Here is a 13686-nt window from a genome sequence, read left to right as displayed (position 1 = left end):
TATATATATATGTAGTAATTAATTATAAGTATGAATATTGCGGTTATAGTCTTGAAGTCAAATTACTTATTAATACAAGTTATTGATTTATATAAAATGTATTAAAAATAATGTATTAAAACTTATGATTATGATTATCTGCAATAGCCAGTGAGTAAAACTTTGATAGGACTATTCTAAACTTTGGCATGCATGTCGGAAAAATAGATGCAATTTATCACGAATGTAGTAATATAGAATTTTTAAAAGTTCTAGTTGCATGCAGTAAATTATGAAGATAGTAATTTTATATATTTTTACCTTAAATTTTTGAAATTTTAACAAATATCTCTTTTTTATTTGTTTATATTTGTGATTTTAAATGTAATACATAAAATCAGTCCATTTTATTTCAGTGTTATTTCAAAATTGCATTAATTACATTAATTATATTGTTAATATTAAGTAGGAAAAGTATTATATGTGTAAATATGTGTCACAAATTCTCAATGATTCACTTTGCTTTATATTGCAAAATTTATTTTAAATATAATTATATTTTAAAATTAAGTTTATTCTTTTATTTACATTTATTATTTTTGCATGTAAGTTTTATTAATTATTCATTTAACATGAATGTAACATGAACATAAATTTTTATATAACATTTTATGGTTTATATATAATTTTAACATTCAACGACATTAATGTATTGTAAAAATATTACATTGCTACAGACTGTTGCTCCTACTATTACTACATCTACTACAACCCCAGGAACAGTGACTACTGCACCCACAACTACTTCTACACCAACGGCTACCACTGTTCAAACAGCTCAAACTTCTACACCGGTATATTTCATTTCTATTAAGCTGAAATCTTTACAAATTAGTAACGATGTCTATTTTATTTGAAAAGTTTCATATAAAATTAAATTTTATACACTAAAATGATTTAATTTTATATACTATTTGTAAATAATTATGTCTCTCTTTTCTTTTAGCGTCAAACTACTGATAATACCAAAGAAAAGTGCCGTAAATTCTTAGCAAACTTATTAGAATTATCTAGTCGAGAGCCTAAAGCAGTGGAACGCAATGTTCGAACTTTGATACAAGAACTGATTGATACTAAGGTCGAGCCAGAAGAATTTTGCGACAGACTTGAAAAATTATTAAATGCTTCACCACAACCATGTCTCATTGGATTTTTGAAGAAAAGTTTGCCTCTTTTACGGCAATCACTCGTCACGAAGGAATTGGTCATAGAGGGAATAAAGCCGCCTCCAGCCAATGTTGTTTTTTCTATAGCGTCGGCTGTTGTTCCAACTATTACGGTAAAATAATTTTTGTATATGATATACGAAAAATACAATACAGAGTGAATATTAATTCACTCTGTATTGTATTTTTTGAATATAAAGCAGGTTGGACCAGCTTTTTACCATAAGAGATAAATTACCGACTGCAAGTCTAATTGATTTAGCGTTTTGTAGATACACTGCGAACTGTATATTTTTTGTATATAACAATAATATACAACATAACATAAGTATTATAATATTAATAGTATAATATTAATATTATATTAATAGTATAATAAAAATTAATTGTATACAAATAATATATTGTTTATCACAGGATTATCACATCATTTTCTAACTTGTAATTATATGTTATTGTATATTGTAGCAACCACAATACAGACCTACAGTAGCAGTGGCAACGGCAGCAACCGTTCCTGTAACAGCAACTGCAACAGCAACAACACAAGTGAGAGTAATGACACCGCTTCCAACAGCAGTAACAACAGCAACAGTAGTTACAACAACAGTTCCACGACCTGTTCAAACTATTCCACAAAGGCTGGTAAGGTTTCGATTTATCGTTTAGAATCGTTAATATATATTTATACAGATAAACAATAATTAATTTATAAAACAATTCTAAGAGTAAGATGTATTTATTAATCTTTTCTTAATTAAATAGGACACTTAGTATAATAGTATAGGAATAAATATGAGGAATTGTTTTAATAACATATTAGAAATTATGCGTTTCTTTTTTGTAATTTTTTACGAGTGCAATTGAATTACATTGTACAATAAGAATTACATTATTTTAGGTTCGACCAGTAACGACGGTGGTTCGGAGCCCTACCGCAGCATATACAGTGAAATCGACAGTAGCAACAACTGGAATTCGCCCCACTGCCCCTGTCGTGCAAAAACCACCTATAATTACAACCACCGTTGTAAAACCAATCACTACTACGCAAGGAAAAACACTCAATACCACCACTACTGTTAATAAAGCCGTAGTGCCTTCTCTTGTTCAAAAACCGGCTGCGAAGGAGAAAGAGAAAAAGACGTTTTCATCAGCAGGATATACGTAAGTTTTATTGCCTAAGGACGCTGTAAATAGTTGATTATTGTGAGCAAATTAACAAATGAGAAACGAAGATACGAGAAACATCTGAAGTTAATGCATACCATAATTATTATAAACTTACAACATGTAGTGATTTATTATATTATATAGGGCGGATGATGACATAAATGATGTAGCAGCTATGGGTGGTGTTAATCTTGCGGAGGAATCTCAAAGAATACTCGGTTCTACAGAATTTGTTGGTACTCAGATACGATCTTGTAAAGATGAAGTATTTTTGCACATGACGCCATTACAACAAAGAATTAAACAAATTGGTAATTTTATTCTTTTTAGCATATAAAAACCGATAGAGTAATATATAAGTTAATTCTAACAACGATATATTATTTTATAGCATCCAGTCATGGGTTGGAAGAACCCAATCAAGAAGTAGCAGCATTAATTTCGCACGCTGTTCAAGAAAGGTTAAAGAATTTAGTAGAAAAGTTAGCAGTCATCACAGAACATAGGATAGATCTTATAAAGGTAAAATTCATAGAGATCTTAAAATTTATAGAAAGGGAAAGAAACGTTATTTATTTTAAGTTTGTGTTTCTATTTATACAGATATAATTCGTAGATATCAATCTACTAATTAAAATTTTTTAAATATAAATTAATGGATATTTTAACGGGTTCTTTTTTTCGTTTTTTTATAATATTCTATCTGATTACAGGTCGATCCTAGATATGAAGTAACACAAGATGTAAGAGGACAATTAAAATTTTTGGAAGATTTAGATAGAATTGAACGTAGAAAACACGAAGAACAAGAACGGGAATTACTTTTACGTGCTGCAAAGAGTCGTGCAAAAACAGAAGATCCCAAGCAAGCAGAATTAAAAGCTAAGGCCAAAGAGGTAATATATAAATACTTATTCTGCAATCTATTATAAATTTTGTTACGTAAATTTCAATTTTATCTAATTATATAGTTTCTGTGAAGTTTACCTTTTTATAATTTATTTAAAATATTTCAGATGCAACGCGTAGAGATGGAACAATTAAGGACAAGGGATGCGAATATAACAGCTTTGCAAGCAATTGGCCCTCGTAAGAAGCCTAAACTCGATACGGCAGGATCGACCAACAGCACTCCTAGCGCAAATGCATCAGTGAGCGGATTAAATAGGCAAATGCCCATGAGACCACGTTTGAAGAGAGTAAACTTCAGGGATTTGATATTTCTTCTCGAACAAGAGAAAGAAACATGTAGAAGCACAACACTGTATAAATCTTACTTGAAGTGATGCACTGTGAAGGGCAGGAACTTTAGTGACCCGCCCAAAATCTGGCGCTCTATCTGTATGGTCTTGTATGAGCTGGCCTCGATGGATCGTGCGACGTTATTTTACGTTGCAATGTATAGTAAGTTATTGCAAATTGCATATTACTGCAATGAAAATTATTGGGAATTGGCTTGGGATTCTGCGTATATTCAAGGTAAAATTGTTTCCATCATGTCGATACTAAGCTTCCCTATTGTAAATGACTGAACATTTTTTAACTGTAGCATACGTTTTTTAAATGTAACATAATAGATCGCTCTTTATTTTTCAACACAAAATCGCATCGATGAAAAGAGTAATGTGTATGAGCACATGTCTCGTGATTAGTCTCTACGTAGTCCTTTCGTGGTGTGTATGAGAGAGAGAAAGAAAAAAAGAGAGAAAATCATGTATGTATGACCATAGAAATATTGTTACACAATGAATGTGTGAATGTACATTAAATGAATGAATGTCTTGTCACTATGTGTAGGTTCGCTGCATTGTAATACTTGACCTATACTTTTGGACACTGTAGCGTTAGTGTAAAATAAGCAGGTTTTGTTATAATAGTAAATCGTATTTTTGCAAACTATAATGTAATAATAATACCACGAGCACACTGTCCAAAAAGTATGGAATAATTTGTACAATATCTTACACATAATTACTAAATAGTGATAATTTCAATGTTGGTACAACAGAATATAGCTACTCTCCACCGGAAGTTGGAATTGTTATCAGTATATTATGTTGTATATTGCAATCAACATTTTCAGTGTTTATAAAAAAAATTAGCTGTTACGTTTTTTATTAAAGAAATATTTACAAAACTAAGAATAACCAATATTTTTTTGATTGATGTTAATTTAATTATTTATATTTCCTTCTCGGAATTTTGGTGCGGATTCTGCTAATAATGAACTTTTGCAGAAATACTTTGCATAATAAATTAAAACAAATTCAAAGCGAGTACCTGATTTACATGTAAAAAAGTAGCCACAAATGTACGTGGTGCCTGAGATCATAGAGAACAATGCTTATAAAATATCTATTTTTTGGTTCTTTCGTGATGTCGGTTTATATTATATTATTTATATGTCTGTATTTTTTTCGACGATCAAGAAAGTTATATATATTAGTCATAATTAATGTTTTATACACATAAAACATATGATTAATCTTTGTAGCTTTACATCATATTGTTTGCAACATAATGTGGAACTATTTGTGCAATACAAGCACATTTTTAGTAGATATTTTTCCCTTGTATCACAATTGTTTTACAGCTCTCATGTTAATCTTTCACATACTCTGATAATACCTTTATTAAAATATTTTACTTCATGTTGCTTTAATTATAAATTTTTGATATAACAGTTTATATCAAGATTTATATTACAGTAAAAAGAAATCTCACGTACTTTCGAGTACTGCCAATCTTTGAAATGCCTATTATGAAATAGCATAATGTCGCCTTTATTACTAATCCATACATAAGTGTTGATTAAATTATTTGGTATAAGATATATATTGTTATATGGAATATGTTTGTGTATTCTATGCTCAAAGTCGACAGAGAATAATTTATATCAACATTTAATATTTAGCAATTTCTGTGCTTCCAGTTTGAATAGAAGAGCACAATAAAATAACATTTTTATTATAATATATTCCGACGTATGATAACGTTTCTTAGCTTTCAGGTATCAATAAACAGAATGGAGAATGAACGCGTGTAATAGTCACAATTGTTAATTATTGTTACACGCAACAATTGGTTTAATTGGTCAATGATTTCACGTAGAAAAGACTGAACAAATATGATGTGTAAGGAAGATAAGTTTGGACATATGAATTGTAATGTATTATAGCACAAAATTTATGTAATTGGAAAAATATCGTTATGTAGAATTTCATACATCTGAAGCGTTAATATGGGAGGGATAATCAGAGGCGACATAATTTACGTACGTATTTATATAAGTACTTCAATTACTTTTTTTTCTGTCATTACAATTGATTTGATCATTTTTGAGAGAACTATTGCGATTGAGCAGCATTTACATATGCTAAAATTTAAACTAAAAATAATACCCACCTGATCTATCTAATTAATATTCAAACAATCTGTCGTGACAGAAATGGCAATGTGTATACCTTGTGTAAATAAGTCGTTTTTAATAACTGCATACTTTATTTGAGAAGCGTTTGAAATCATTATGTACCAATTTTTGCTGAGCACATCGCGTATAGAAATCCTCACTTAGCTGTATTGTCCTCTTTGCAATTATTATAACATTTTTTACAAATTCGAAGTAAAACGTAAAACGTGCATAAATCATAACGTTCTCTTACTGCCAGTAGGTGGAATATTAATTAATATATCTATAAATAGAGAAGAAGATTATGAAAAGATAACAGTACATTACAATTTTGGTACATTATGATATTTTTATAAATTGTACTGGGTAAGCAGTAAGCGTGAGATAATAAAATATAAGAAAACAAATCTCGTCGAAATGCAAATCACATTTCTTTATTTTTTAGTGTGATATTATCTTTAGTTCTATAATGTATTAAAGTGATTATTAAAAATAGAATTTTCCTTTTTATATTTTTTATATTATAGAAATATTTATGTTGAATATTTTTTGGAAAGAGCAAACGTATAATGATAAACATAACACTGTAGGATTTTAATCAAGTTCATGATATCTAATTTGCGTCAAACAATCTTTAATTTTTTTTAAGTATGATCTTTTTAATATTTTTGAAGTTTTTTTTCAACAATGACTGTTTATGCACAAATGCGAACTTTGATATTTATGATATTGGAACATACCTGGCGCGAGTATGTATCTGTAGTTTATATTATTTCTTTTTAAACATATCTATTTTGGAACTTTACGCGCGTTTCCAAGTTTAAATAATGAACGATTTATCTCCAATGTTATAATATAATTAATATATTACGTAATAATCTTCAAAATTTTTATTAACTCTCTCAGAGTAGATAGTACCATCACTTCACAAAACATTTCTCTCTTTCTATGATATTTTGATCTAAACTAAATAGGAGAGAACAAATGTATGCGAGACGATAATCATAGTTATTTGTTTAATATAAAGTGTAAAAAAGAATCCGATGTAATTTTATTACATACAATATATATATATCATTGATCATTAATAAAAAACAAAAAAAATTTTAAATAAAAAGATGATTAAAAATAATAATTATAAATGAAAAGATTAGAGAATAAGTTTTAGAAGAGATGGTAAAAATTTCTTGTATTTATATACACTTTTTCTTGATGTTCACACTCAAAACAATTTTCTTTTCAACTTATGTAAATTAGATCTACGTTTATTGTATTAATTTGTTATATCTATTAATTTAAATTCTTGAAAGCTCTTGAAAACTTTTCTTTATGTGTAACTGAAGTTGAATTAGTTTTGCGCTTCTAATGAGAACGAGATGAAGATAAAAATAGTACGTGATAGAATAAAGTGCAAGATGTTTTGCAAAGTATTGGCTGCAGACTTTTTTAAGTGGATCAATGACGATGGAAGTTGAGGATGTCTTCGAATTTCATATCTATCTAAAAAGCCTGTTTTTTTGCGTAGCCTGTGGCTTTGTGTTGTGTATATTGGAAAACTCCGGTATTAAGGTGGCCAGGGCGATCCAGAAATGGAATATAATCAGTTCGAGAAGGGAGAGAGAGAGAGAGTGAGACAGACGAGACGCAGAGAAGCAGAGGAAGAGAGAAGAGTGAAAGAGCGAGCAAGAGAAAGATAGAGAGAGAAGAACGTTTCACCGGATGGATTCGAGGGATGACAGCCCCAGGCTAGTGAAACCCTCGAGCGACTCGGATATTGAGTTCATAGTAACCATGGAGATGGGGCCCGAGGGCACGACGTTTGTGCGCTTTATCCCTTATTCCCGCTGTTATGTGATCAACGCGGTCCCAATGAGTCTCTTACTTTGCCTCTCACGTACACGCTCCATTCTTGCTTAGTCTGCGTCAAACTGATCAAGTTATATATATTTTCTAAATTTTTTTTTAGTGAATTTTCTATTTCTATTTTAGATTTTCTACAGTATAAAATAATAACGATAGTTATATATTACAATACTGATAATATTACGCTTTAGTACGCTTAACATTACGTGCGGTAAATTCTTTTAAATAAATAAAGATTTTTTAATTTATGAAAGGTATTCGATCTCCTTATTGTTTTCTCTTATTCTTTCTTTTTGAGTAAGGCAGTAGAACAATAATTTTTTTATGATTATGCTTTATCACGTCTTTTTCCACTCTTTTCTCAAAATGATCAGTCTTTTGTGAAATTATTCAATTCTTGATCTTGGTTTGGGCGAGATCCAGGAACTGTAGGATTGTCGCTGCACATTCTTGAACGGGGGGGGGGGGGTTCCGGCTGATCGTCTAGATACTGTAACCAAATGCAATTTCACCAGGAATTTCATGTAGAATTTGTGATCCCTCATCGCTGCCAGACGTAAGCATGCATTACCAGAGTGATCTTTGAACAGAGCTTGACGAGAAGACAGCTCTATTCAGAGATTTGATGAGAAAATTCGATACTGCTTGTGGCATCATAATCCTGTGCCGTTGATAGCCATTATGGCGGACGTATGTTTAATAATATGCCTGTCTATATAAAAATAATAACGATAACTTATTAAAGCTAATACGTTCACGCCACACGTTTGAAATTACAAGCCAGTTGATATATCTTACTTGATGACAGATTCTGTTTATTTTTGCCAAGATTTTCTTATGTTTATTTCTATCAATGTAGATTAACTTTAATCTCAGTTTAGCTTATTTTTATTTGTTTCTAATTCTAAGAATAAGAAAGAAATACAACAATAAATTAACGAGTTAAAGTTAATCTTATTGACAGAAGTGGATATGATTTTTGGAAAACAAGTTATTCTCCAAATATAAAAAAAAAGTCGATTTAATTTTTTATACTTCATTTATTACTATCTTTTTTTACCAATACTTGAATTAGATTCACTAATCGCCTTTTGAATTTTGCGCCAGATGTAATTTAAGTGTAATCTGTTCGCCGAACACGCGGAAGAAATCAAATCACACGAATCAAATCAAATCGAGTAGTTTAATTAACAAGAAGCTACTATATTCCTTGATAATATTGATAATATATTTATTAATAATACATAATTCCTATTTTATTTATATTTTCGAAATATTTTGTGCTTGGATTACATATAATACTTTCAGATAATTAGTTGCATCCTTTTTAACTATTAATTTGACTCGCGTTGTAGCGTGCGTGCCGTATTGGGGTAAAGTTGGTGACAATTTCGTAAATTTTCCGTCGTCGTTAACGGACAACGTAAGCCGTGGCATCGCGACGCGTCGTGACATAGTAAGTATAGTCGTAAATATAATAAATATCATAAAAATCGTAAATAGGAATAATCGCGCAATGTAAAAAGTGATAGAAAGATCCAAGATCTATCGAGGATTCGTTAAAACGCATATTTTGCGAAATTGTTTGATCGAGAATCGTTACGCGAATGCGTTGATCGATGGGGACGGGATATTTTCAGATACCGTATCTCGTGGACATTTAGTCGTGCTTTTAATTCATACATTTATTTATGCTACTCGTGTTATTTAGTCATCAGAATGTGTATATGATAAAATCGTTATAAAATATAAGCGATGTATCGTGATGAAAAGTGTGTAAAGTATTGCAAGGAACAACAAGTGAGTATCGTAATATTCGTGATAATATCATCCTTGACGCGTGAAGTTAGCCGCCAGATCTACGATCCCGCCTCCGCTATATTAGTAAATCCGTCTACGTTCGTGCGACATCGCGGATCGATAATCGGTAATCGATATCGAGTGGATCGTATCTCTACGCGATCGTATTTTGTTAAGCAATAGTCTTCCATCGCGGCCTCGTAAAGTGTATGTTGCGTGTGAGATTGTCGTCGGGAACTGTCGGAAGTGCTGTGCGGAGTACGAGTGTCGTAAGGTCTGTTCGCGTCTCATGCTCCAACAAGCTCCAACAAGCTCCAACATACTTCTGCCACAGTTCCTACTCATTCTAATGAGTGCATTGGAGTGAGTAGAAGCTATGATAGGAGCATATTGGAGCATGTTCCTCTACATTGAGCTCTAACATGCTCTAAAATGCTCCTACCATAGCATTTACTCACTCTAACGCGCTCGTTGAAGTGAGTAAGAGCTATAGCAGGAGTACATATATATTGGAGCATGCTGGAGCATACAACGCGAACAAACATCTATATTTTGCCAATCAGCACGCGCGTGATTGTGCCTATCGTGTTTTTGTGAGTGAATATTGTTAATATCGTTATCCTCGAGAATTTCGTGCAAGTGCTATGAAGGAATTCAGCAAGGCGTTGAAGGAACAGCGACGGAGATGCTGTGAGAGAAGAGACCACCAGAGAAGCATCAGTGGAACAATTGTATGGTTAGTGTAATTATTATTTATTTGTTTATTTAGAAATATTCCGAATAAATAAAGAGATGCTTCTATAAAAGGAGACGTCTCATTGTTTAAAATTTTTTTTTTAAAATTAATTAAATGTGACTGTAGAGAGAGAGAAAGGGGAGGGGGAGAGGGGAGGGAAAGGGGGGGGGGCAAGGAGAAAGGAAACTGAAGACAGAAAAAGGGAGAGAGATAATGTGTAAGAGAACTGAACAAGATTGAATTGAACAAACGCTCAACTAATATTTTTTAGAATTTGAATGTTTATTATTCAGTGGTAGAGATTATCATTTTAAAGATTTTTGGGCGCGCCTTTTCATAATGCCTTGCTATTGATAACGAAAGAATTTGTTATCGAATGCAGTATATCGCATTGGTAGTGTGAATGGGCGACAGTTCTGTCAAATGAACTCCGTGCGACCGTAGTATTATTTGTCTAATGAATCTTTCACGGATTATTGGTCGATATTAATAGTCAGATCTTACATTCAAGACCATCTTAAGTTCGGGCTTGAGGTGTCATGAACTAATTAGAGGGTTGCATTAATGTTTTAAGATATTAGACGGTTTTAGACGGTCTTGAAATAAAAACTGACTATAAATACCAGCCATTACTTGGTTTATGCTTCGGTTTTAACCCTAAGATCTTAAAATTCAGCCAATGGAATTTTAGTTAGGACTGGCAGCATAATTGGCTGAATTTTAGGATTTTAGGGTTAAGATCCGAAGCATAAACCCAGTTATATATTATAGATAACTTGATTAAACACAATGTATTGTAATTAATAATTACTAGTGATCTCAATTATTTTCCATACAGTAATATTTTTTAAAAATTAAATATCCATTCGTGAAAGATGATAAAGATATTAGTGTGCGTGATAATTATTTTTTAAGATATTATTGAGATACTGCTTTAATTTGTATATATTTGTATATTACAGGTTAATTTATAACTACAATTCCACTGCTGCGCGTCTTATGCTGGTGAGTTAAGTTATTACTTTATTTTATTTTATTCTTGAAATGGAGTTGTATATCAAAGAAGTTAATATATCAAATATATATATATAAGATGTATGTATAAGACATGAATATCACAAAACAACTGCAAAGAATTAAGTCTTTTTCTGGTGATCGTTTAGCCAGATATTTAATATCTTAATATACATATATATTTTATATACTTTGAGTCCTTGTATGTTTCTAATCACGATACGTATAAAATTATACATATAAATTACAAATTGTAAAATTTACTTACAAAATAATACTTATAAAACATCTAAAGTAGCTCTTAGTAAAATTTCTTAGGAATATAAATTAAACTTATATTTTATTGCTTACTTGAAACAGTAAATTTTTATGCAGATTTATTGCAATAATTAGTTTTTGATATTGAGAGACAAATATAATTGTTTTTATTTTTATTTGACTAAATAAAGAAAGGAAGCTCCTAGAAAGAGGAGCATGTCATTATTATCAATTTTTTTATTATTAACTTATTAGTTGATTGTAAAAAGAAAAAGATAGAGAATGTATTAAAAACATTGAATATGACTGAATTAAATGAACATTCGATATAAACAATATTTTTTTAGAATTTGACTGTTTGAATTGTTTTCATTTCAATTGTATGGCATTATTAATCTGCAATTACGTAGCAATATATGTGCAGAACGATAGTATTGACACATCAAAATAGAAACAATTTAAATTGGTATATCAAAATAAAAACAATATAAATAATTTAATTCAAAGATTCTATATTAAGCAAATATTTTGCGTTTCTATGTTAGCATTTCAAAATTTTATCTTTTCTATTAGATCATTAAAAATTTCTTACACGATCTACTCTCTAAAATCTTCGGAATGAAATCTAAAGAGTAAAATCTTACTTTTAAAAATTGATAATTGAGCCATTCTTTTTCAACACTGACTCAACTGTCGCTCTTTGTCACTTTTTAGAATTAGATTTCACTTCAAAGATTTTAGAGAGTAAATGGAGATAATTACATATAATCGAGAATTAAGAAATCTCATTGTTACAAGACATCCCGTTGTCTTGTGACAAATTTTTCTGATCTCCATGTTATGCTAACTATTTTGTTCAACTGTTAATTTTATTGTGTGAGTAAAATTCTTTTGCTTCGGGCGTGATGCAACATCCATAGCAATCGAGAATTGATTGCGAATGACAATAATTTTGCAGTCTCTGTACTTGTAGTATACGCGGTTCTCGAATAGAAAATTTATTGTCTGTATTCTAGAGAAAAAAAAATATCGATTGTCCTGTATTGTTCAGTCTCTCGGAAAATAGGCACTGATAATTAAACTATTTATAAAGTATGATCAGTGACTGCTGTAAAAAATAAGAATGGCATATTTCACTAGAGTTTTACCTTGGAGAGAACATGTGTATGAAACAATAAGATTGCTACATCTTCCTGAAACGTAAAATAAATATTTTATTAAATCAGTTATGATACTTATAAGATTTCTTAGCAATTATAGAGAGAGTTCACTCTTTAATTCTTAATAATTAACAGAGCACAGAGCAGTATAATTTCGTCAGTGTTTATCTCAAAAAGATTTAGGTAATATTTTTTCCTGCTGTTTTCCTTTCATCTTCATGATGAGATATAACTTGATTATCTCTATGAAGATTTTAATTTAACCTACTTTTAGTGTAATCAACGTATATCGATTTCGTTGTTTTTTGATTCTTTCTTACACATGGTTTTAAGAATATGTATATTCATGTTTATGCTACATTTATATATGTATGAGTGTATTTAGTTCTGTATGTGTATGTATATACACGTTTATTCGCAATATTTACAATAATTAGTACGGCGTTTAAATACATATAGATACACTTTATTAAATAATAACAATGTTAAAAATCGGCGCATCTGATATTCTCAAACGCAAATCGTAACACGAGGAATGGACAACGATGTTTACAATTGCGCATACCATTCCTAATAGCGTTAAAAGCGTGCAGAAGATAGTACGACATATTGTTGATTCACTTTTTCAAGCTGCGTAATGGCTACATCTCTAGTTTCTGTGACACGTGCATTTTTACAATGAATGAAAACGGACATGGAATTATGTGTATACGGTTAATATTGTGGCTTAGGCTTTCTTGTGGATCACATGGTACATCGTTGCCATTATTTAGGCTTGCTATACGCTGTTGACTTGCCTATATTTTTTAGATATGACTCAATGAGATCGTTGTTATCACAACATATATCGAATCAAATAATCTATATATACTTAACTATCTATATATTTAATTATACTTAAAAATATTTGCAATAATTTATTTGATATCTTCTCACACGATCAACAACGATCCGTTTAAGTCACATCTAAGCGCGAAAGGTCGCAACTGCAGATAAATGCCAACGTATAATACTTAAACGATTTTTTAAAAACGGCTTGTTATGATTAGAAACTTTTTATAAATTTAT

At 30.6% G+C, this 13686-nt stretch overlaps 1 protein-coding gene across 2 annotated transcripts in view; it reads left to right on the top strand.

The window, feature by feature from the left end:
* Positions 1-4428, top strand: part of LOC108745831 (transcription initiation factor TFIID subunit 4-like) — a 7820-nt gene extending 3392 nt beyond the window's left edge. The window contains exons 3-10 of one of the 2 annotated variants that reach the window (XM_018482217.1): positions 717-833; positions 986-1318; positions 1674-1850; positions 2107-2372; positions 2523-2689; positions 2770-2900; positions 3092-3274; positions 3395-4428. In XM_018482217.1, the coding sequence (XP_018337719.1) occupies positions 717-833; positions 986-1318; positions 1674-1850; positions 2107-2372; positions 2523-2689; positions 2770-2900; positions 3092-3274; positions 3395-3664 (1644 nt within the window). In that variant the 3' untranslated portion in view covers positions 3665-4428. The remainder of the gene's footprint in view (positions 1-716; positions 834-985; positions 1319-1673; positions 1851-2106; positions 2373-2522; positions 2690-2769; positions 2901-3091; positions 3275-3394) is intronic. The other variant, XM_018482218.1, reaches the window with a different exon arrangement.
* Positions 4429-13686: the final 9258 nt, after the last annotated feature.

This window comes from Trachymyrmex septentrionalis, unplaced genomic scaffold, assembly GCF_001594115.1.
Source record: "Trachymyrmex septentrionalis isolate Tsep2-gDNA-1 unplaced genomic scaffold, Tsep1.0 scaffold15, whole genome shotgun sequence".
Lineage (NCBI taxonomy): Eukaryota > Metazoa > Arthropoda > Insecta > Hymenoptera > Formicidae > Trachymyrmex > Trachymyrmex septentrionalis.
Note: the sequence above shows the minus strand (reverse complement) of the source record. Positions and strands in the feature narration are given on the sequence as shown.